General features: G+C 37.1%; 1 protein-coding gene across 2 annotated transcripts in view; it reads left to right on the forward strand.

Moving 5' to 3' along the window:
- The window catches only part of DLGAP1 (DLG associated protein 1), a 104679-nt gene extending 78678 nt beyond the window's left edge, over window positions 1–26001 (forward strand). The window contains exons 6-12 of one of the 2 annotated variants that reach the window (XM_063299135.1): window positions 190–198; window positions 4529–4899; window positions 7686–7777; window positions 16010–16431; window positions 21190–21281; window positions 22091–22243; window positions 25784–26001. In XM_063299135.1, coding sequence (XP_063155205.1) covers window positions 190–198; window positions 4529–4899; window positions 7686–7777; window positions 16010–16431; window positions 21190–21281; window positions 22091–22243; window positions 25784–25993 — 1349 coding nt within the window. In that variant the 3' untranslated portion in view covers window positions 25994–26001. The remainder of the gene's footprint in view (window positions 1–189; window positions 199–4528; window positions 4900–7685; window positions 7778–16009; window positions 16432–21189; window positions 21282–22090; window positions 22244–25783) is intronic. The other variant, XM_063299137.1, reaches the window with a different exon arrangement.
- Window positions 26002–26458: the final 457 nt, after the last annotated feature.

A 26458-nucleotide genomic window follows, 5' to 3' on the forward strand; every position in this document is an offset into this window, starting at 1 on the left:
TTCAGAGAGCTCTTCACACTTCATTACATGTGCCAGGCTCCTTTGTTACATCCAGAGATAGGCCTAAGAGAAAAAGCAAATGGAAAGCTCTTCACTTAGCACATTTGTTAATGCCAACGTTGGCTTGGCAACCTTCATGTAACCTAGGATCCTCAGTCCTCCCTTGACTGAATCCTTTACCTACTGAAGCAATAGAGAGTATTACTTACTTGGCATTAATGAGGCATTCTTCAATAGATTATTGGAAGCACTGATTTATTGGAATGGCTTTATCTGTGCCCTGGGGTGATCATAAAAGAATTGACAATAGGGATCCTTTTTGTGTCAGTGGTATTCAGTTTTAGCCAGGAATCTACTACCCTGGGCAACAAATTGAAGGCTATTACTTCCCATTAAGAATCTTGAGTTTGTGTTTAATGTATTTAGGAAAAGAACAAAAATTGACTACAATCATTAATAGAAGTTAACGCATTAGTGTATGAGGCAGACACCATAAATGTTTTTTTCTTACAAAATACTGACACAACTTGAACTTTATATTTTGATTTCTTCCTCTTCTGATCCTAAAATGGTAGAAATGTTAATCTGTCTGATATATCAAAATAGTAAGACTCTTCTTGCATCACAAAGACAACAAATAGATTATGGGTTTAATTTTTTTTCTAAACCAGAGCCCATTTTTAAGACACACAGTATGTCATTCTGCACTGGCATGTATATTTACATATAGATACAATGAGAAGAAAAACAGTAGTGAGAAAGTGTATTATCTTCAAATCCGTTTTATTGACTCCTATGACTGCCTGGACATGTCCCTGAGGTTTTCTTGGCAAGATTTCAGAAGTGGCGTGCCATTGCCTCCTTCCCAGGGCTGAGAGGGAGTGACTGGCCCAAGGTCACCCAGCTGGCTTCATGCCTAAGGCGGGACTAGAACTCACAGTGTCCCGGTTTCTAGCCTGATGCCTTAACCACTACACCAGTCTGGCTTTCTATAGTGAGAGAAAACTTGTTCAAGTTGTGACTTAATAAAAGAAAAAGATTTTGTGTTATCAAGTATTGTCTCTTTTCAACTATCTTCACTGCTACCTTGCCAGGAACTGACAGACTTCTCCATTTAGCTGCTAAAAGAAATCAAACAAACAAACAAATCAAGACAGACAATATGCTGCTACTCTTCTTCTGCAACTGTAAGGTAATATGCAACCCACTGAGCCCTAAAATTCAAAGCCTTTGAATATGCAACCCACTGAGCCTTTCTATGTTAGTAACTCTCAGCTGAAACATAGAATAAATATTTTTTCTTAAAATTTGCCTCAATTTTTCTCTTCTGTTATCCTTGCATTTGACTTCCAAATGCTTTCTGTAGAAAATCTTTATTTGCCACTCTGGCCATTACTAGATAAAAGTATGCAATAATTCAGTATTTCCTATCAGTACCCAATCCACCAATACAGTCAATCTCTTATTTGTTTCTCAAATTTGTGTATATAGACTTCCACCTTTTAAAATACATTCTACTTTCTTCCCAGTCGGCTTAAACACCAGCCTTCTGTTCACCCAGTGGACCTCTTGAGTTAACAGGGCTTTCTTACAGATAAATTATGGATATAATATTGCAGCCTTTTTTGTGTATTATTCCTTCATAACCCTTTTACCTGTTAGCTCAACTTTCTATTATGTCATGGAAGGTGGCATAAAGTTTCATTTCCTGCAGCCAGGCAAAACTGAGAGTTTTTGATGGAGTAATAAGAATATTGTATTTATTATTCTCTGGCTGCTCTATGAATAAGCTTCTCAGTCTCCTCCACTGTAATTTTTTTATTATTTTAGCATTCTATCATCTTCAGAATTTAACCAGTCTTCCTCAGTCAGGTGCCCACCATATCTCCTAGGATTGTGACTCTCTAGTTGAGCAAGGCTGTGCTTCACAGTCCATAACAGCTGTATGTGTATATTTATACTTTTAACTTTATTTTCTTCTGCAATTAATGGTTGGCACTCCTTGTTTCAAATTCCTGCCCCATGACTAAGTTATCTAAGTAACTACCTGCTAAAGAAACTTCCTCCCTTTTTCTCTTGGTCTAAAAATTTGCCCTTCAGGTGACATAAATGAAATAAAAATTCCCCATTCGGTCAGTTTAAGAACTATGGAAAGATTAAGATTAATGTTATGCTATCGGGAAGAGCATACCCAACATGATGGAGGACACCAGGTTAAGGAAAGGTGACTTGTGAACTCTTGCTTTCCCCGTTCTTGTGTTTGGTAAGCAAGAGAAGGAAGAGGGTAAAGTAACTCCACCCCTCGAGTGTACAAGTGTTCCAAAAGCAGCCAGCCTCTTAGCCCCTTCTCTCAATTTAACTGATCTGGCTGAGATTTGTTTTGACCACCGTTTCCATCATTCACCTAGCAAAAAAAGGAGTAGCCCTTTTCTATGTAGATTTAACACATTGCCTTGCAATTGCCTTGCCCTGCCAATTTCATTTGGCTCCAGAACAACAAAAAAGTTAGTTATCGCATTCCTTCTCAATACACTTAAAAAAAAAACTCTTTTTTTTAAATGTTGCAGTTTACACAAAATGAAATGCCTTTTAAAGAATCAGCATGTTGCCATGCTTCAAGTTGCTAGGATCTTGGAGTGTCTGGAAATAAATCCAAGGCATGCAGTCCGCTTGCTCCTTATAGCTTCGGCACCTGAAGATCCCAGTCGGTGCTGACATTTAGAAGCTTGCACTGAAGCTTGTGGCTTGTTTTGTAGTTCCAACTCAGGAGTGGCAAGTAACTTACATCATTTCCAGTACAACAGCCTGAAGCTTTCCACCCACCCACAGTATGATTTGCATTCTGTCTGCTTCTGAACTTCATACGCTCATGTAACTTCAGGAAATAAAGGATTGCATTATCCTGTTTCAAACAGGTTTCCTTATGTACCTTTCTCTTCCCTGTCCTCTTGTCTTAATACATAATATTGGTTGAATGTTGTTTTAATTGCAGCGTTTCCGAGAAACAAGAACCGCTTTTTAATATTTGTGGGTGGATGTGTGTGCATGCATAGAACATTTCATATCATGAGAAGGTGAATTCATTGCTTTGTTTTGAGAGAAGATAATGGGAAAATGGATAGGAGAGTATATACTAATTATGAAAAGTTCGATATTTACTTTTAGCATTTGAGTTTGGGAATTTGGGCAAACGTTATGAAACTGGAAATGGAAGGAGATTCTAAAGAGAGTGTTGGTCAGTGGAAAACTCAACTTTTGAGCTTATACTTACAGTCACAAATAAGTAAATACATGTCTGAAAATTAAACATTAATTCTTATTTGTAATACCTGCCTAATTTATTCTAATTTGCATTGTCTTTTTTATATATAACTTATCTCATTCATAACATGAAATTATGTTACGGATATATTAACATACAATATATTACATATTTCATTAACATATATTAACATATACCAGAATATGTTAAGTCCAAAAAAAAAAAGAGTATATTTTTAATGCTTAATGGCAAGTATCCAAGAATTATGAAATATAAGATAAAGCATGCATGTAAGTACAGTATAAGCAGAAATTATATCACTTACATGTTTATATTCTATCACTTACATTTACTTTGAACTCATTAATAGAAAATTAAAATCTGTATCTATCATTGTTCAGGCGAGTGCAAATATAAGCAAATCTTATCCTTTGTTTAATTACCTCGATATCAAAGTGTTCAAGAAGCAGAAATATGTATTTGAATTTGAATTTGAAGTATTAATGCCAGAATAGTTCAATGACCTTGAATAGAACAGAGTAGAATAAACAGAAAATTCAGTTACGTTTTATGCAAGTAACACAGATGTCTACAGTTAAAATTATATGATAAAATGCCTTCTGCCTCCTGATTACAGTTAGTAATAAGTGATGCCGTCTTATCTGAATGGGATTAGCTAGTTTAGCAATATTATATAATTGTGTAATTGTAATTTTTGTCTTTCATAATATTTTGCCTTTCCCCCCAAAATTTTCTAAATGTTATCAATGTATTCTAATATAAAATAGCTACTGTGTAATTACATACAAATAAACGTATGATACATGTAATTCATTCAAAAATAGTTGATAAGTTGATAACTTACAAATAGATTGTTGTAAGAAATGTACCTGAAACTTTCAGAATAGATTTCTGTGCCAAGAGTCATCAAACTACTTAGTCATGTTAAAGGATACATCTTTAAAAGATTTTTAAAGTTTGTACCTTTTTTCTTCCATTCCTAATAACATTTTACATACAAATATGTACTAAACCAACAAAGTACTAACTCTCTGTATCCTAAACATATTTCAACAATGCAGTTTTTAAAAAGGGTTTTAGGAGGCTTCTTTCTCTTTTCTGAGCTTGGTCACCAAGTTTTACTGACTTTATGGTAGAAAGTTTTCCACTCCAGTGGAAACAAATTATTGTTGTGTATTTATGAAAAGAGAAGAGTACTAGTTACATATATGCTACCTACATCTATGTGTGTTTGCATTTTAATAGTTTCCTCTTGCATTACAACCTATAAGAAGACACCACCTCCTGTCCCACCAAGAACCACCACCAAACCTTTTATCTCCATCACAGCCCAGAGCAGCACAGAATCAGCTCAAGATGCCTACATGGATGGACATGGACCAAGGGGAGATATCAGTCAGTCAGGACTTAGCAATTCTACTGAAAGCTTGGACAGTATGAAAGCACTCACTGCTGCTATTGAAGCAGCTAACGCACAGATCCATGGTCCTGCCAGTCAACATATGGGCAACAACACAGCTACTGTTACCACCACTACCACCATTGCGACAGTAACTGCAGATGACAGAAAGAGGGATCATTTCAAGAAAAACAGATGTCTGTCCATTGGAATACAGGTATAAACCAAACAAGGAACTATATGTCAGATCAATGTCTTAACTGACATTGGGAGTCATTTTTCAGTCTCTCAAACAGTCCAGTCATTAATCTCTTGGATTTGATTGCTCCCCTGTTTTACTTTGGTTTAGATAACTCAAATAGCAATTAGAATCCCCTTTAAGACCTTCAGGTTTCATTCATTCGATGTAAGGATTTACTGAAGCTTCTGGCTGTTTAATATATTCTTCTTATTTGAATAAGCACACAGAAACTTAAACCTCTGATTCATAACCCTGCAGGAGTCAGGAAACCATGAATGAAATCACTGAAAGAGAATGTGTAAAGCAGTGATTTACACTGCACTATCACCAGAGACATGTTTTCTGCCAGTTTAGCTGAATTGTCACTGCTTATTCATGCATCACATGTTACTCACTTCAGTGCAGGAGCTTTGTTCTGTTTAGCTGTTAAATCAGCAGGGAGGGCATAAGGATGATCTGTCTGAGTCACCCTTGTTTAAATAAATTATACTTTGACTTTATTCAAACAGATGAGAAACTAACTTTCTCTCTAAGGTGGCAAACTTCACCATGGGATCAACTATTTACCTGAGTGATCCTTTGTGAAGCTAAGTACCCTTTCCAGTTGAAATACAGGTCCAGAGTAGTGTACAAGATCAATAATGGGACAATCCTTGCCCACGGGCTCACAATCTTAAAGACTCAGCACAAAATAAAAATAAATTCAGTGTTGTTACAAGATGGTTCCAGAATCTACAGAGCAGACAGAACTGTTGCAGGGGCTTTAGGAAGGTCTCTGAACAAGGAGAAATGGGACCAGCCTAGCAAGCAGTAGCAGTTCACCTTCTTGTCTGATGTTGTTTCTATGGTTGCATTTTATCCACTCTTTGTCTAAGCAGCTGACGTTGGCATTTATGAGTCTCTTTCCTCCAATTTTATTCTTGCAACAGCTTTCTGATTAAGCCCAAGTGAGTTTGGTGACTGAGCAGAGGTTTTCATCCATCTCCCCCCGATTCTAATCTGGCTCCCTAAAATGACCAGTAGAATACTCTCACTTGTCACTCCCCACACACATAGATTGGATTTTTATTATATCTGGCAGAGCAAGAAATTCAACAAATAAAACTTAACTAAAGCCCAGGCCAAGAAAGCATATAAATAAGATATGTAGTTCCTTTTTACACCAGAGCTACAGTTACTATTATATGCCCTACTTAGCATTAAGGCAGATATGCAGTATATTTTTGTTATCTTACTATTTATCTTCAGAACCTTTCTTTTTAAATAAATGATTCAATCATAGCAGGGCAGGCTGTTAACAATCCAAATAACCATATATATATATTTTTTTGCAGTGTGGTAAATATGCTATTAAGCTGGCATGCACAGGAACTTAGGAAGGACTATGAGTGTTGCTCAGATAACAGTAAAGCCACTTAAGGCTATAGTATATTTGTGTGGAAAGGAAAGAGAGGAGGAAAGGAAGGAGATATATTATTTCCAATCTCAAATTTTTAAATTATGTACACCAAGTTAGGAAGGGGAGTTACAATAAAGGTAGCACGATCTTGGAAAGTACAGCAGAAAAACCTATTGTAACTCTTTCCCTGATACCTCGCACTATTAATGTATATATTTACTCCTCTTTCTTATTTGGAATTTGGATTTCAAAAATGAAACTCTCCACAGAAGATGTTATACCAGCAGCGTTTCTCTTCAACGAGAGGTTTGTCCAAAGAAACAAATTCTAATACATTTCCAAGAAATGTAATATTCAGTAGACACATGAGCATTCAATAAGTGACATTTGAAAAACCGACCTTACAATGAAGCTAATCCCACATTAATCCTAAAAAAATGAATAAGCAGAGTAACAAACAACCCAGAATTAATTATTTTTTGATTTAAATGCTGCCTTTCCTCCAAAAGGTTTAAGGAAGCATAAGTAGTAATTTCCCACAACAAATCTACAAGGAGGCTAAGCTGAGAAGGTGGTGGCTTGCCCAGAATCATCCAGTAAGCTTTGTGGACAAATAGGGTCCTGAACTGGTCTCCAGCACTCCACTATTATATCACATTGATTCTCATGCTTCTCATCCTGGATATAGTGGCTTAGATCCAACAGAGTGATCTCCGTTTTTTGCCAGTTGTATACTACAGTCAAACTCATATTGTATGACTGCCATTCTTCAGGTGTGGTTTTGTGAAGACCAGGAAACCACAGAGCTGCATCTGAAGCAGAAGAATAGGGGAAAAAAATCTTCTACTCCTGACACAATTCTTGTTATTTTTAGGATCTAAATCACTGTACAAGAGATAAATCCCTTTCAGAAAGGTAACTAATAGTGTATATCCTCTTTTTTAAAAATGCTTCATTTTCCACAGTTCATATTCTAAATACATTTACGGATTAGTTAAACAGATGCACTGAATGTACATTTGGTTACAGTGAGCCCTGTGTACCCTCTAATGATAATAGAGTTTCTTTGCTTTTAAGCTCCTGCTGCAAGTTGTGCACCATGAGTTACATACTCTCTTACAAAATTTAGACAAGATAGAGATAGTGCATGAAACTAAATGATTCATTTTCTAAATAAAATGTCATGGAAATCTAGCTTAAACTTTGCAACAACTTTATCCTGTCTTACATAGGGGCTTTAAACAGAACATCAGTAATGAGACAAAGAGCCAAAGTGGTAAGATATGGTTTAAAAACACACACACAACCTCAAATAATGTTACACATTGCCTTTAATTCTGTTTCAATTTGGTTGTTCTATCAGGTTGATGGGGGAGAGGAATCCTCTAGCTCCAGTGAAACCAGAGTGTGCAGTAAGTTCCAATCCATAGGTGTTCAAGTAGAGGAGGATAAATGGTAAGCAAATATTAATTTTATATTCTAAAGTGTGTTATCAGTAGTTTGCAGCTATATTAATGATGGGGGAAAAAACCTTCATGAAATACTGAGAAGTCCAGGCTCTACCTCTGCGTTCCATGTGGATAAACTGAAATTCTCTTCAGAACTTTCCCTTATTTTCAGGCCAATGTATAGAATACAAATGTCTACACAATGGGGATTATCAAGCCATATGTCCCAGTACTAACTCTCTGTAGATATTAGTTGTATATTTGGTCACAAGTAACACTTGTCTGGTTCAGCCATGCCTTGTAACATTGCTGTCATAGAACTTGTGTGTATGATTTGTAATTTATTTACCTAAAAGAAAAAAAATCCCAACTGATTTATAAATAATTTATTATAAATTAAATTATAATAATCTTAAACTATCTGAGAATTTAGCAGTAGACACCAGAATTTTTTTTCTGTGTAATCTTCCTTTTTGGGGAGAGGTCATCCTAAATTTGAGCTTGCCTTTTTTCAGGTAAATAAAGTATATTAGACCATAACACACAATAGCAGAATAAATTTTCAGCACGCATTTACACATCCACAGAGCAGAAACATGGCCCTTACTTTGGAGAGGGCAGAATTTCCTGCACTGATACTTGAGCATGTGTTTAATTATTCCTATGATAAAAAGAGAGATTTATTTACAACTCACTGATTATTCAATAAGTCCATTTTGCCCTCCCATCACTCTGTTTAGTTAGGTCTGCTGGTTGAAGGGCCTACTCCAGCGCTGTAATCACTACATCACACTGGCTGTTATTACTGGATAATAGTTCTGTATTTGGAACAAAATAAAGGAATTTCAAACTGTCAAGCAGTAAGAACTGTCTGTTGTGTGATGAGTTATTTAGAACTATATCTTTTTCTTAAACTCTGTTCCTCTGGCCATTTTTGAATTATCTTAATTGAAAACATTAGTTTAAATGAAAACTTTTTAAGAACAAAAAATGAAAAATGTTCACCTTCTAGTTACACGCAGTAGTTACTTGGTTTCCTTCTTATAATGTTTCAAGCAGAAAAGTAAATCTCCTAAAATATGAGTTAAAATTTGTTATCTCTGTTGAAAATTTATCCCTCCAATCTGATACCATAAGATGGTCGCTGTAGCTGATGCAAATCATTTATCTGGAGAGCAGCCTCAGATCAAATGGTCTTATTAGTTGCTGCTATACATTTGGGAGATTGTGATCCTTTGACTTGAAAAGTCCAGTAGTCTTCCATCTTTCTGGTCCAACTATATCTTGAAAAATCAACCAATCAGTCAGTGACAGCTACCAGCCGTGCCATGAAATGAGAGCACTGAATAATGTAGAATAATGTCACTGTCTACCTGCAGTAGGAAAGGTATTTCCCATGAGTAATTAGCCTGGATGTTAATAGATATAATACATGAATAGCAGTTGAGAGCATATCATAGCATATCATTTTAACATAATGATATGCTCATGGGGAGGGCAATATTCAGTAATTCCCAACAAGACTGCAGATCGAATCTCCTCCTTGCACACAGGGGTTCCTTCCGAAAGTTGCCTACAGTTCTGCCTGCAATTTAAAAATAAACAAACAAAGCAGGCAGCTTGCAAATCTTTCAGCAACTGAAGTTTCACCAGTAAAAAGTTTTTCATTACCTGCTTTATTTCTCTGTCATTTTCTGGGACCTATTTAATAACCACCGTCTGTTCTAGATGATAATAATGAGGCAGGCTAAAATCATCATCAGTACTATTGCTACTTACCAGCTGTAACTTCAGCTCGGCTCAGTTACACATGTATTTGTTTCAGCTATAAGTCATAGCCATTGATATAAATTTTTGTGATTAAAATTTCAAGGCAACACGATGAACAAATGCAGTACATAATAGAGACAGTCAAAACCATCAATAAATCGTTCAGCACCTGTTGTGCAAAAGAAAAACCTTCTTTGACTAAAAAATGTAAACAAGGTTCTTAAGGGGGTATAAAAGAAGAGCCCAAAACATGAATGCATGCAAAGAAAGTAGCTGCTGTTATTCAGAACAGACTGTTTTGTGTTCTGTACTGGTTTAGCCAGTCCATGGTTTCATGGTTTTCTGCACTTTAGGCCAGGTAACTGTCATAGTAATTAGAGGCTGTAATTGTTACACTGTAAGCCTGGAGGGCACGAATGAATACAAATGTACTGAGGTTGAAAGCACAGGAAGTAAGGAAAGTGTTGGGATTTTACCCTAAAAACTATATATAAACATTGATAAAACTCACTGCTGGCACTGCAACATGCCATTGGCAGCAAGGTCTTTATATCTAGAACAGGTCTCCACAGCAAGTGACCAAGCTGAGCTGGTCCAAGCGGAGTGTACCAAGTTCTTAACAAATATGTTTTAATGGCTGTTACTTTACACCTAACCAGAGGGATTACAGGTGGCAATACGTGAATGAGTACAGGCCTCATTTACAAAGCGATGAACCAGTAATTCCAGCTTAGTCTTTGCAAGCTCTCTTCCTACATTTAGAATAGAGATCTGCAATACAGGATTTCATAAAGCGATCACTGTCCGGTCTGTACTATAGTATTTGAATGGGATGCTTCACAATGCACAGAAGAATGAACGAAGCACCTCTCTTTGAATCATTGAAGCAGCCGTGCTTTTTCCAAGTTTGTCAGTGGCTTGGAAAGTTATTCCCAGCTATCACTGCATGTTTGTGCATGCATATTCCCTTCCCATCACTGTTACATGGGGAGCCATATATAGCCATATCTAGTAAACTTAAATTGGTTTCTTAACAACTCGGAGGCCTCTAAGTCAGTAATAAAGTTTTGCTGTGCAAACATTTGTATACCTCATATTTTTCTTATTCTTTAATATCCTTTATTTTTTCATATTCTTTGATATGAAAATAGCGACAATAATCTAGGTCATTACAGAGATGGTTGAGGATTCACATTTTGTTGGTTAATAATTTGTTGTTAATAATTAGTGGAAGTATTTTTCGTTCTTTTATCAGATGGTGTTACATGAATCTCCACTATAGGTGAATAGTAGGTCCATGTTTCAGAGCCAAGGCTTAACCATAGTGATGTCTAAATAAATACAAAGGCATACAAAGTTGGATCACTCCTTATTACATGTTCAACACAGCCTGTCCTTTGTTATACAGGTTTAGCCTCAGAACAGAATAGAGGGATACATTCCTTGTTTTAAAATGTAACGCCTGTCTCCAGCATTATATCTTCACAGAGAAGTTCATAGAATTTGTATTTTGCGTTTGATGGAAGATCAAAATGTAAAATTCTACTGCATGCATTTATCTGAAGACCATATATATTATCTGTTCAACAAAGGTATGAATCCCTATGGCAGAAAACTCAATACGGGTAGTCTTCATTTAGTGACTGCCTCGTTTAGTAACCATTTGCAGTTACAACAGTGATGAAAAGTAACTTTGCAACCAAACCACACATGTACAACCTTCACAGATCTGTAAAGCAAAGGAAAGCTGAAGTAAGACCATCAGCACACTCATGGTTTCACTTAGTGACTGCTTTACTTAACAAGTTGCCAGTCCCCACTGTGGTCGCTAAACGAGGACTATCTGTATTAGAAGCAGACCCTCAGCAGTTGTTTCAACAAGTAAATATCAGAGCTAGTAAGATGGAAGGAGATTGTGAGATATTTGAAGGAAGAGGTTATTTTTTGTGAGAGACATTCTATTAAGTTTTCTATCATAAAGACACAAATGTTTCACTGAACTTTCATGCCACTTAATGAATTCTTAGGAGAGAGAAGAGGTGTTTGGTTGGCTTTTAATGAGTATTCTTTCTTAGGATAAAAAATCTTAATTGCTTCCTGTCTTTTCCTTTTCTTTTAGTTATTTTTTGTTTTTTTTTAGTTTTCTTTTGTTTTTCCTTCTGTATTTAGGTCTATGACCGTAAATTGAATAAATAAATTGAATAAATGAAATGAATATTAGGTATGCAAAATAAGAATATATTCTTCATTAATATTGTTTATAAGTTTCATTATAAAAATTAAACTTACATAATTCAGATATTAGGGATAAAGATTAGAGGAGTGGAATGGGTAAAGAATATATATTACATATTATAGTAATTATGGTATTCTTATTTTATTGCTCGAGCCAATTGCAACAAAATTTCATTTTAATGTACACTTTGGTGTATAGTGAAATGACAATAAAAGTTTATTCTATTCTATTCTATTCTATTCTATTCTATTCTATTCTATTCTGTGTTACTTGTGTGCTTCAGAACATGCAGCAGCATGAAAATATTCAATGAGCCTACATGTCCAGAAAAAAAAATTGGAAATATATATGGCATGATATTTAATATGCTGCCCCAAAAGCTTCTTACTCTTTATAATATTAACAAAAAGTTGACATTAAATTAACAAAAAAAATAACATTAACCCTACATCCTTCCTTTCAAGCAGAACATCCACCTTACTCATTTATAATTCTAAGGATCCACAGTCCAAGCCTGCATTGTCCTATAAGATTAGCTTCTAAACTCTTTCACCACTTATTTTCTAATAGCATGATAAGTCATTTATTTAATGATGTAAGGCTCATCTTGGCCCTGTGACTATTGTATTATTTTTAAAGTTGCATGAAGCAACTTTAGCTCTTTTTAGTGGTAGTTCTGGAATTAATTATGTATTCATTTACATACTTCCTTATTGAGCCTTATATGCTTCCCAGATAAAAAATCTGAGCAATTTACCCACCAATACATATAGTAACAGGATTAAAACATAATTTAATGACCACTAACAATTATACAATGGTCAGTAGGTGCCCCTTTTCCAAGAGGGAATGAAATCCATATCATTCCCAGAAAAATCATCCAGAAGAACCAGGTCTTGATGGCCTTCAGAATCCTAGTAGGGTTGGGGCTGTCCTAATCTCTGTGACTTTGCTGTTCCAGAGGAGGGGGCAGCAATGGATAGCCTCCTTGTCCCTGATGACCGCAATGCCTAGGGATCAGGACCTGGAGCAAGCCTTCCCTTCCAGCTCCCTTTCAGAATGGCAGATTCCACTCTGAGTTGGCAGTCTTGCAGATACCAGGTTATGAACCATTTGTAGGGCTTTGAAGGTGACAACCCGCACCTTGAATTGTACCCAGAAGTCACCTGGCCACCACTGCAGCTCTCAATGTAGAAGTGTCACATGGACAAATCAAGTTCCACCCATAACTACCTGAGCCGCTGCATTCTGGACCAGTTGTGCATGTAAACCTCACTTCAACATAGCCATCACTGTCACTGTCACTTTCCAAATCCTCAGAGCCACTGATGATCCTCACCAGGGGTATCCATGGGATGGGAAGGTCAGTAGCAACTGGGTGATTGAAGCTCCATCCCTTTTTAACATATCCAACACACATAAACATATAAAAGGGGTGGAGCTTCAGTCACCCAGTCACACCTGCCATTTTGACATTGTTGACCCCCACCCCCAATGGATTTCTCAGCTCCCACAGTGGTTGCCAGTAAAAGAAAACTACAAAGTCATGGAGATGGGCTTTAACAGGAAACTAGCCTGGTCCCAAGCCTCATGGAGTTCCAATTTGTATATTGCAAATTAAGTTTTTGTAATTTGAGATCCATTCCAGATAAGCTAGAAGTAAATTAAAAAAGGAATAAATGTTATGTTTTCATACAGCATTTTTTCTCACTGTTATTGTTCCAGATGAAACCTGTGCATCCAGACAGTCACAATAGCATCAGTATTTTGAATTAGAACTATTCTTTTTAAATTTCCTAATTTAAACATATAAAATTACCACATTTATTTTAAAAGATGACTAAATTTAAAGTGAACCACTATAAAGAGAATAATGCTTATAAATGCATACAAATTCTATTCACTGCCCAACTTCCCTCACCTTGTCATCTAGAGTTACCAATTCCCAATGAAACCAGCCTTAAAATTCTGTGCGCATACAGTTGTGTGTGTATCTATGTTTATATCCATGTTGTCATGAGTACTGATGGTGAGTAGGAAGGGGCCCCTATCCAGGGGGAAAAACACATGCGTAGTTTAGAGGCTTTGAACTTTCCTTCAAAGAAACCCAGAGCAGACCCACCTTGATTCTTGGGCTTACCTGTGAAGGTTTCCCATGGCCTTTCAGTTTGGCAGGATTTTCTGTCTAGTAGAGTAGGACAATGAACACTAGAGACTCAAGCTACCGTCTCAGCGTGGTTCTTCACTCTAAGGTTTTGTTGTTTATTCGTTCAGTTGCTTCCGACTCTTCATGACTTCATGCGTCAGCCCACACCAGAACTTCCTGTCGGTTGTCGCCACCCCCAGCTCCTCCAAGGTCGAATCCATCACCTCTAGAATGTCATCCATCCATCTTGTCCTTGGTCGGCCCCTCTTCCTTTTGCCTTCCACTCTCCCTAGCATCAGCATCTTCTCCAGGGTGTCCTGTCTTCTCATTATGTGGCCGAAGTATTTCAGTTTTGCCTTTAATATCGTTCCCTCAAGTGATCAGTCTGGCTTTATTTCCTGGAGTATGGACTGGTTTGATCTTCTTGCAGTCCAAGGCACTCAGGATTTTCCTCGCTCTAAGATAGGACATATGTATTCAAAAAAAAAAAAGACATGGACAAACCAAACCATAATATTAATTAACGACTATTGATTAAAATTAATTTAACCCCACTTTTAACATTAATTTATGCCCCCATCCACGTTTACACAAACCGTTCTCTCCCACACAAATCTACATACCACTCATACACTCACACAGAAAAACTTTAAAAACTGGACTGAAAACGTATAAACCCAGATATGCTTACTATGCGGTAAATCCCGATGAGTTTAAGAATGCTTAATCTCTTAATCACAGGTGAGCGTTCCTGGGCTGCTTCTCTGAAAATTGGGGAGGAAGCTGCAGAAAAGCTTCCTTTGGTGTTGGGCTGTTTTGTTTTGTTTTTCTCCGTTTGCATAAAAGGAAATGGGTTGATGAATCCTTTGTGTTGGGGTGTAACTGAAGAAAACTACATGGACTTACTTTTTAGGAAGTCCCATTAAATTCATTGGCTGTTACTCCCAGATACATATGCTTTGGACTTTTAGTGCTATTAAGTCAATATGCTAAACCTACCCCTCTCTCTTTCCCTCTGCTTGAAAAGAATGAATGCCTGCAATGGAGAGCCTATTTATCTTTTGAGATGCTCCATCTATTGAGATCATGACATTTACAGAGTTCTCATTTGCTGTGAAAAGTCTCCATGGGAAGAACAAGCTCTCCATTGCAGCCACCCTCTGCACATGGAAAACACAAAGCCAGGCTACTAGCTGTCACTTGTCCTCTTGAAGCAGCAGCTTGCCTTTCTTTCAGCCACAGTAGTATCCTCCTCTATTACTGTAATTATTCTCTTTCTCTCATCCACGTACATGCACATAAAGTCACAGGTAATTGTTTGGGGAAAACCTTGCTGTCTACTACAGATTCAGTTCAATTGTACTGTATGGACATTTCCAGCTTTTTTATAGAAATTCAAGTGAAATCAGTAACAGCAGGTACTGCCCTATGTTGATATAGAAATATAGACTATAGATATAGAAATCAAATACGGAAAATGAGAAGAGGCAGAACTGGCAGTGTTATGCAATTTCTGTGACTTGAACGATGAAAGAGGGACCATATTCTAAATAAATGATCATCCATGCAAATCTGATAATTGCGCTCAGTGTACTAGCAATCACCTGTGGAAGAATAGCTGTGATTTTGGTCTAAAAGGTTTGGGGGGGAGAAGTAAGGTGGGAGGTATTCTGAGAAAGTGTTAACTTCTGTCCTTTTCCACATACTAATTTTGCCTCTGTACTCCCCCACACACAAAATGAAAATATCATTAGATACTAAACAAAAATCAAACTTTCAAGGACCTCCTAGGGAACCATCACTATAACTCAAACCTAACATTAATTGCATGTAAAATCTTATTAGATCAAGGATTAATGTGAAGTTATCAAGATTGTTCAAAACCTTGCAAAACTTAGGTCTTTATGACATCTGGTTTTAATAACATTTAAAAAGCGATGCATTTTTATTTTAAATGCTGATTTTATGGAAAATCTGGGTAGAATTTAAAGTTTCTTACACTATTGTACAATCTCATCTGTTTGTCTGTAATTTATATCTGCCTGTGAATGTCTGCACCGCTAAATTTCCTTTTTTGTGTTGTTCAGTTTCCGCAGATTTACCCGGTCAAATAGTGTTACAACAGCTGTTCAAGCAGACATGGATTTTCATGAGAACTTTGAAATGTCCATGGACCCTCAAGAAGATCAGTCATATCCTGGGCCAATGTCAAGACAATATTCTCGAGATATCAGCACTTCCACTGTTAGCATACAGGGCTCAGGAAACCATTATCATGCATGTGCAGTAGATGATGACTTTGACACTGATTTTGATCCTTCCATTTTACCTCCACCGGATCCTTGGATTGATTCTATAACTGAAGATCCAATTGAAGCTGTTCAAAGGTCAGTGTGCCATAGAGATGGACACTGGTTCCTGAAGCTTCTTCAAGCAGAGAGAGAGCGTATGGAAGGTTGGTGCCAGCAAATGGAGAGAGAAGAACAAGAAAATCATCTTCCAGAAGAAAGTAAGTAATTCCAATGCTAACAAGAGAAGATGGCTTTATTTTGTTAACTTTTAAATCAAAATTTAAAGATTGGGTAACCAATACCACTTGTAATTTCTCAAGATATATAGTATCTCTTTCTGCCAAAAGTACCACAAAAATCACTGTGCATTCAGTAGCGTCCATAGCAAATTGAAGTGACACCAAAATGACAACCAGTGTCTGGTGACCTCATTACAAATGACACTCTTACAATCTTGCATCCTAACATCTGACACAAAGTCACAGCATTTGCCTGACATCATACACATTTTGTCATTTGTCCCCCCAATTCCACTTGCCTGCAGACTCCCATATGTGTTATTATTTCTTTGCATTCACTTCACAGTATTAGATTATTGGGAAAAATGTAGCACCTGTTGGGAACACCTTAAAACAACTGTTCCGTTTTAGGGGCTGATGTTATAGCCCTCTGTATCTTGCACCAGGAAAGATGCATTGCATTCCCAACAGATGCTACAACAGAGTGCTTCTATTGAATCTGAATCTGAATAACATTTTACCCTTTGAATGCAAAGTCCTAATACAGAGTCTTCTTTCTTCCAATTTTTCTCCACAACAGCAACAGTGAGCTTCCAAAGCTAAGAATGGCTTCACACAGACGCTTCCTCCTCCCCCTCTCCTTCTCCTTCTCCTTCTTTCTGATAATTATTGTGCTTGTGGTGATCGTAGTTGTTATATTACTTTATCTGACCTGTGCTTATCCACTGTGTCTTAATCACTACACCACACTGAGGTTTACTGTAACTTGCAGAGGCTGAAATTTGCTCAATATCTTGGCAGCTGAGAGAGTGGATGTTCTCCCATCCCACCCTGAAGCTAGGAGTAATATGATACAAGCTTTTCCAGACAATGCCTCCTTGTGTACAACAGCTGTCTGGAGGAGATGGCTTAGGGCTGCTTGGCATATTCTTGTGTGCTACATAGACATGTTTGGTATTATCTTGCAGAGAAAGAAATGGTCACAATGAAAAGAGTGTTTCCAGTTATGAATGCAATTTGCTGTTGTTGCTGCTGCTGCATATAAAAACAAGTTGTAATGTCAGTGGCTCCAGAGTTAAGAACATCTGGAGATAGTTCTTCAGTTAATTATGCACATGTTTTGTTACATTAATTTTTTGTTAGTTTCCTCTGAAACCGCTTATTCATAATAGTGATAATAACTAGCTTATTAAAGCCAGGCCTCTCTATATTAATGTTGAGCATAGGACAGTGCTCATGATCAACATCAAACTGCCAAATTTGCACAGGAACACACATGCACCATGGGAATTGTGTCTATGATTAAGTTTTAGAAAAGACATTTTGATCCAAAAGATTGAACACAATGCCAGTAGCTAAACAGACACTGTATGTCCCTTTAAAAAGAATCTGCTATCAGTAGATTATTGAAGAAACAAGAGCAGGGTTGGAGTGGAAGCCAAAACTAGTGTACCGGACAACAAACTGATTAGATTTCAATCTTGTTTGATTGGTATATCTACTCCTAGCTCTTCAACTGGATTTCTGTTCACTGCACTTGTTTATTCGCCCATTTTCCTTTATAACATGGACACCTACTTCTAAGAATGTGAACTGCAGTGGAATACATTTTTCTGTCCATTCTTTCTTCCCAGCCAAACAAATAGCATGGCACTTTAGCTGAATTAAATATGCTTAATTTTACTTCTATACACCAAATTAAGTGATTATCTATAAACAAGGACAAGTTTACCAATGAAAGCCTCTGAATGGGAAGTATCTCTCTGGAATGGGCTGTGATTATTGATGAAATGAGGCCTAAGAATAAGCAGATTCTTTCATTTTGTTTTGTAGGTGTATGCTTCAGTCAGCTGATATAGAAGAAATCAGCAGCTAGAATAGGTATAAGGCAGGACTGCAGTAGGCTTTGGGTTACATCAGTGACCAACAGGAACCCATAGCAATGTCCATTCAGAGATTTATAAATTATTAGCATTCTTTTTGGAAATGATTCCATATTTTTGGCCTTTGGGGCTGAGTATTAATGGAATTAAAATCTGACACATCTGGAGAGCTCAGATTTGGGGAAGACCGCTATAAGAAGCACGTATAAGAAGTGTGAATGCGTGTGTTTTGCATGCCAAACATCCCAGGTTCACTGTCTGGTATCACCAGACAGAGTTGAAAGAGACTCCTGTCTGAAGCCGTGAAGACAGCACTGCACTGAAAACAGTATTGAGCCGAAGGGACTGTCTGACTCAGTACAGAACAACTTCAGCATTCATCTCACAGTCATCTGAGAATTTGTCTTAGATCACCACATAGTTGGGAGGGGAAGAGTTGACATGTTCTATTTTCCTCAACTTCCTTTCCCCCATAAAGTACTGGCATGTTATAGAATACTATTTTAATAAGGATTATTCAGCTATTGTTCAATACTGCATGAAACAATTTTTAAGCAACTTCTCTTATCAGTATAATCACCCAAGCAATTTTTAGCTTTGGGTAAAATTCTCCTCTAATGCACAGCTGGGAGACCATCTCCCTTCTATTTCCCTTACCCTTCCTTTCAATTCTTGAAATGCCTTGTGAAATTTTAGATGGCTCAGCTCCAGCTGAGGCAGCTGTTCTGAAGTCGATGCAGTGGGAAGGGTTCTCATAACAATGGGAACCACATGAAAGCTCTCCGATTAACTCCTCCCCCCTATTGAAGGCTTCTTTCACTTGAGTGGTTTGCACATTAGTACGAATAAAAGACTAGACACACCAAGGGGTACATTTTCAGCACAGTGCCTAGGGAATTAGACACGCAACCCTTGCAAACAATAATGGGAAAATGGCAGTTATGTGTAGAATTCCCTGTGCTGTGCAGTGTGGATTTACATTTCCCTCTTCACAGTTGTTTCCTCTTGGTGTTGATGTCTAAAATCAGGGAGAAAACTCTGCTTGCTTTTGCCTTGGTTCTTTCCAGGATCTCCAGAGTAAAAGATATAATAATCTACCTACTGGTGCTGAGCATACATATACTGGGCATATGTCTACTCAGATGTAAGGCCCATTGATTTTCCTTCAGTGAAACTTACTCCCCAGTGAGAATATGTAAGACTGCCACCTTAGTGTTTCGTTGGATTGTTTAGAATATTTTAATATTTTCAAAATAATTTTATTTAATTTGATATGGAGGGGATATTCACATGTGTCATGGCGCCCAAATGTGCCTCATATCTGATCTGTTTTATGTGATGGTCCTCGGAAGTTATCAACAATAGCTATAATGGCCCTCATAAAGAAAAGGCTGGGAACTGCTGGAGTGGGGATCATCTGTGTGCTAAAAATAATCCGTCAATACTTTAATATCTTAAACATCTCAGCACAGACTCTAAGTGAGGAAGCCTAGGATCTCACAAGGAATTCTAGAGCCCATCTATCAATCTGCGCTCAACTGCCACCAATGTACGTGTGCAGTTTTAGAATTGTGCCATATCATTTGCAGCTAGGAGATATCTCCCACTGAATTCAGTTTCCAAAGTTTCCAACAACATCTAAAAATATTTTGTTCTATGAAACTTGGAACATTTATGCAAGCTTCTCAGATCTGAGTACAGATGCTTTTGAGATTTCTCTCAAACCTCATTTAAATTTGGGGAATATTTTAAGATCAAGGAACATTGTTTTCAACTTCTGAATGACCGTGAAAATCTAAGTATAGGATAAGATGCAAAGGGCTATAAGGAGATGAGAATAAAATGGCATGGAACAATTTAGGATCCAAGCCACTGGGCCTTCTATATGTTCACAACTCACAGTCCCCTAGATACATTTGGCTTTTCATTGGCTTAGAGATCTGTTTAACTTGGCACTGTACAACTTGCTACTTCACAGAAGGCCATGTGTTTGGCCAATGCCAAACCAAACATATGTTGCCTGTGGGGAACTCAGCAGAGATTCAGTTTTGATTAAATAATTTGCATTCTTCAGACAATTACTATACTATTTCAATGACAAAAAGCAGAAGTGTAATATGTGGATCTCTGGATGTTGTTGAACTGCAATTTCTATCATCCCTCATTCAACAAGCAGCACACCTGGAAAAAAAATTGCACATGTGATAGGAATGTGTTATCCATAGAATTAATTTTAAAGTATACAGGCCAAGTTGAAACACAAAGCTGTTTGTTTTTTTTAATGTGACAGTTTCAATTGTTTTTGCACTCCTCCTTTTGCTAACTGGTATATCTGTTGGAGGGAGTTTCAATGATTGGGAATGTATGTTTACTGTTAAAATGACCGGTAGGTCTTTAGTAGTAGCATTAGGAAAGGATTGTCAATCTTTTCTTGTAGAGGACTGCATTCCCTTGATAGAAATCTGTTAGCACCATATATCAATGGTGGGCTGGCTTAAGCAAACAGTGGACATGGAAGTGCCAGAGGTAGGTGGCACTACACATTTACTCACTTTCTGATCCTCCCTCCTTCCCTCTGTTTCTCTTTCTGATGCTCCAGTCTCTTTTTTTGTCTCTCACTCTCACATAGCAGAAGGGAAAAATGTTTTTGCCATAGATGTTAGTGGATAGCTTGCAAACAGCTTCTGAAATTAGTCCACAGGCCACATGCTGCCCTACAATTGCACTTCGCTCACTCCTGAATTAGATCTCTAGCTGGCTTTGTAACAATGGAGACATTTCCAATATTTGCTTACATTAATACATGACAATGGTGTCCGCCATGCTGTTCTTATGCTTTGATTTCTTTTTAAAGTTTTAGGTAAAATTCGAACTGCAGTTGGTAGTGCCCAGCTTCTCATGGCTCAGAAATTTTACCAGTTCAGAGAACTGTGCGAAGAAAATCTGGTATGTAACATGTATTATGGACACATAATATATGGTTTTTTACTACCTGTATCCAAAAAATATTTTAATGCCTGAAGCAGAATAGTGTATAATGCCCGTCTCTCTTTCCATAACTCAAAATGCAGGTATCCAAGGCTGGCCAAAATATTTTGGTATCTGAGAAAGAAAATCTTACAAGCACCTCTCCCAAGAAGTTAAGAAAAACCCACCATAAATTAGAGAAATGAATTTATAACATTTTACTTGTAGGCCTGCTTCGCAGTATTGCCTTCTCATTCTAACATATCACGGCATAGAACAGAAACTTACATTTAATTTAACCAAAGGTATGCTGTCTAGGACGCAGATGTAGTGGAGCTGTACCAAAAAGTGGATTTAAGAAAATATTGATTTGAGAAATTCTTGAAAGCCCAGGAATGCGCAGAATCTTTTGGCCTTCTACTTCTGTTATATGCAGTAACAGAAACATGTGCAGTAGACACTATCCATAGATATTACCTCAGCACATTGCTGCCAAAACATTCATTCCAAAGCAGGGTTGTTCCAACGACCTTTCCCCCAAACTTTTAGCCAATTTACAGCATAAACTCATCCATACTGTCTGCTGAAACTCTGTTAAATGTGTAAGATTCCCCCATTGCCTCAGTGCATGATAGATAGTTAATCTAATCAACCTGTACTGCTATTCCAGATGAATCAGATACAATAGGGCAGCCAACATCATTAGAAATAAAAAGCAAACCTCCACTTGACCTTTTCAAGGACTTTGAATTTTTTCATGCTTTTTCCCATTCTTTTTTCTCATACAGAATCCCAATGCACATCCGAGACCGGCCTCCCAAGATTTAGCAGGGTTTTGGGATATGCTGCAGTTGTCCATAGAAAATATTAGTATGAAATTTGATGAACTTCATCAGTTAAAGGCCAATAATTGGAAACAGATGGATCTACATGACAAGAAGGTAGAACATTGTCGATTTTGTATGCTTCATTTAAAACCCTGCACAAATACTGGACAGATTAAATAGGCCTCTGCATACATCACTGATGTTAAAAACATGAAATGGATTTCATATCAGATTAATTCAATTGTAAAAGAAAAGAAAATGTTTACGTAAGAATCACCTGGAATATTATCTGTAATATGTTCAGGCATATTTTTAAGGCAAACTTGTTTATGTGAACAATGGGAATGTGCTCATTTGTCTTATTATACTTAACGTATAATCTTATTAGATAATCAACTGTTAGAAGGAATTGCCTCATATATTGATTCTTACAATTAAAATAAATAATATAGAGAGTACACAGTGCTGCCTAGTGTAAGAGTTCTGTTTACTAATGCACTATGAAATGTATAAGTAAACTAGGGAAGTACTGTAATCATCACTGACTTGGTAACCAGCCCCATTCCCATGGATAAATGTATGGGTATTTTCCAATCAAGCCATTATAAATACTACATGGAAAATCTCTTGTGTCATTTACTTTAGTTGCTTTCTTTTGAGGGAGACCTCATAGGTGGTTTCACCTCTTTTATTTCATTCAGTAGGTTCTAGCTCTAAAACACTAAATAGGATGGTAAATCAAGGCTCAATTTTCTTTCCTAGAATAACCTGGATTTTAGTAATTTTTAGTGTGCTTTGGCACATTGTTTTCAGCACTGGTGTCAGAAGTAGTTATTGGTTAAAATGAGGACATCCATTGTTTCCCTACAGATCAATAAGCATTTTGAAGCTGAGATATATCCCATCAATAATATCAAGTCAAAATATACAAATTGACAGGTAGAATGGAAATAAGAAAAGTTGCATGTAAACATTTTTCTTTTTCTTTTCCAGGGGCCAAAATTGGGAGGGGAGGGGAGGGAAGGAAAAGACATTTGGAGGAAAAAATGAAACTCTTCTGAAATATTTTCTCCTACTATGAAATGTAAAAATGTACTATTTAAATGAAGTAGTTTAATATATTTCTACCCTGCTGCCCTTAATAATATGTCTACCCATAAAATTAAGATGCAGACTAATCTAGCGGAGTAATGGGAAGTTTATTTCAGTGAGTAAAAAAAATAAATCCCACAGCAAAGAGAAATTCAGTGTTGCAACTGCTGATCTAATCAAAAACTTCTAATGCCTTTTATAAGGAAAAGCACAAATTCAGTTTCACACACATTAAAGAAAATTGAAAAGGAGGGGCAAAGCATTTCCCCTTACTCCTGTTTGTTGAGGACATTTGAAGCTGTTCTCAGTGTTGGTTATATCTGGCCTATTCTGCCTATAATTATTTCATGTATTATTCTTAAGCCAAAGGATAATGATGAGAGAATAAATGCTGTAGATATCTCACTTTTTTTCCCAAGAGACACTTTTTTTGCAAAATAATTGGGATTTCATTCCATAACATCAGTACTTTCAGAATCTTTGTTCAGTTAGCCATAGGAACATGAAAAAAGTCCAGGGAAAAGAATGGGCTTGTTGAACCATTCTTGCATTTGTTGTGCCCCACACAGGAACCTTAACCAGTTCTGAATCGACTAAAAAACCCTGCATGATTGAGACAAGTAAAAGAATTGTTTACCTATAAATGCTCAGTAGAGAAAAGCATAAAGCCATCTGGTCTAGATAACATTCTGAGAAAATCATGCACTTGCATTCTTTATTTGCTCATCCCAAACCAAAATACTGATAAATGATTACCACTCTGAGTCCCACAAGACACCATTTCTAAAATGAAAAATTTTGGTGATCCTAAAACACCCTATATTTTTATTAAATGTTATGATAATTAAATAAGCCAGGTTTTGTTGCCAGCATAAGAAACCAATACTTTAATGATAAACTCAATAAAAGGAAAAATTTAACAAAACCAGGATGTTTTGACAACCTGTAGTAAAAGAATATATTCTGTACCAGGTGTGGCTACATTAATATTTAAATTAAGCTGTTTGTTTTCCCTATTTAAGCAAAAGATGAAAATATTTGTGAATCTGTTTTTATATTTGTGCTTGTTATCCTTCATCCTAAACTTGGGTAAACAGCATAGTTCATTCTTTGCATGCAGAACGAATGCAATGTTTCAAACGAATTCATTTCCATTAACACAAACAGTGAGGAGCTGTTTTGATCAACAATGAGAACATGATAAATTATAATGACACTTATGGAGCATAATGCAATGAATAATCCCTTTAGGAAATCATTATCAAGATGGAATACCATATAATTTTTAGAAAAATAGAGACTACAGATATGTATTTTGGATTATAACTGTGCAGCGATCCAGATTTGAAGGGGGAAAGGTGAACTGGAGCACATTGGGCACTAATGTAGCATCTGTTGGTAACTCCTTAAAGAAGTTGCATCTTTTCCTGGGCTCCCACAGCTACTATCATGCAATCCCAGGAAAGATGCATTTAATTTATGGAAGCATAGACAGGCATGATTCCTGCACTCCTTTGCCCTTCAAATCCAGATTGCTGCACAGCCCTATTTGGATCCTAAATGTAAAGTCTAGATGTTACATAGCCACATTTTTCTCTCTCTCTCTCTCTTTCTCCCTCTTTCTCTCTCTTTCTATATATGTATATGATATATTGATATATATCATGTGGATATATACAGGTCTCTTCCTTACTATGATATATTTGGATGCCAAAGTGATGATTAATGTATGTTCTCAGAATTATTTTTAAGTAACCCGCCCACCCACTTTTGAATTTGTAACTGAATTCAATTTGTAGATTGTTGACTCTGATGCTATACTTTTAAGAAGCACATTGCACGCCAAAGTATGCAATGCTACCGTGGCCAGTCACCACCAATCACATGTTCTTTTTCATTTTGTTTTTAAATTTTGCTGTGATAACTATTCTCAGGCTTCTAGTTCATATAACTGTGTGAAATATATCCTTAAGTCTTCAGTGTTGTAAGCCCATTTAGTCTTGTGTGTGTATATTGTATATAAGGGGGTCAATGCTCATTATCTGTGTCTTTCATTTCTATTACGTACTATTCTATTATGCTGAGTTAATTTATTAAGAACACCCAAGAGTTTTATTAATAATTAGGTGGCAGGTGATATTAATTACAATGTGACTTTCTAAGATTATAGAATTATGACATTGTTTTAAGCAGCAGTACTAAAAATGCTCTCCTTTCTAATTCCGGGTATCCAGAAGAGGAATTTAGATTGCCCAGCAGGAACTACATACAATATTTAATGGTGGGAACTTCATCCCTTTGAGCCTCAGACGGGTAGCTGACATGCCATGTCCATGGAGAACTAGCACTGCTGTCAATGCCATCCTTTTTTGCCTTAAGATTATGTTCTTTTTTTAAAGTCTTTGAATGCCAGTTCAATAAAGATAAAGTGAGTTAAGTTTAGGTAAACGAGTATCTTCTAACCACTGACTTGTCCTAGGTTGTTTGTCTCCCCACCCGCCCTTTCTTTAATTTTTTCCCCTGAGAAGCTGTATAATGTCATTAACCTTCTGCTTTGATCAGGAGAGAAGGGCCCCTCCTCCAGTGCCAAAGAAGCCTTCGAAAGGTCAGGTGCCACTCATTCGGGAACGCTCTTTGGAGAGCTCGCAGCGTCAGGAGGCCCGGAAACGGCTGATGGCTGCCAAGCGAGCTGCATCGGTTCGTCAGAACTCAGCCACTGAAAGCGCCGAAAGCATTGAGATTTACATCCCCGAAGCCCAGACCAGGCTATGAAGGGATCCAACCAGGAGGACTGTTAATGGCAAGAAATATCTCTTGTATAATTTGCCCTAGGTCCATGCTCAGAGATACCAATATGTATTTGTATTTCTCTCCTCTTCCTTTTATCTCTCTTCTCTCCCAACGAATTAACACTTCTGTGGTGTAACTGTCAATTCTCCAAGAGGGTTTTGCTAACATCCCTTGCTTTCTAAAGGTTTGCCCATGTCAACCTAGTGCTTTGCCATATGTACTGATGCTGCCCACCTTGCCTCTTGTAAAGAATCCCATACGCCCACAGATAACACCTCTCTTCTTTTCTGTCTCATGTACACACATGTATGCACATACACACCAACACCCACACCCACAGAGACCTGTACAGTAGATGCACCAATTTATTCATCCTTGGTCCTTAAAGGTAGTCTGTTATCTAGTGTACAGCAATATTCCATTATTTGGTATTTTGGAAATCCAGTA

This window comes from Candoia aspera, chromosome 3 (assembly GCF_035149785.1).
Source record: "Candoia aspera isolate rCanAsp1 chromosome 3, rCanAsp1.hap2, whole genome shotgun sequence".
Lineage (NCBI taxonomy): Eukaryota > Metazoa > Chordata > Lepidosauria > Squamata > Boidae > Candoia > Candoia aspera.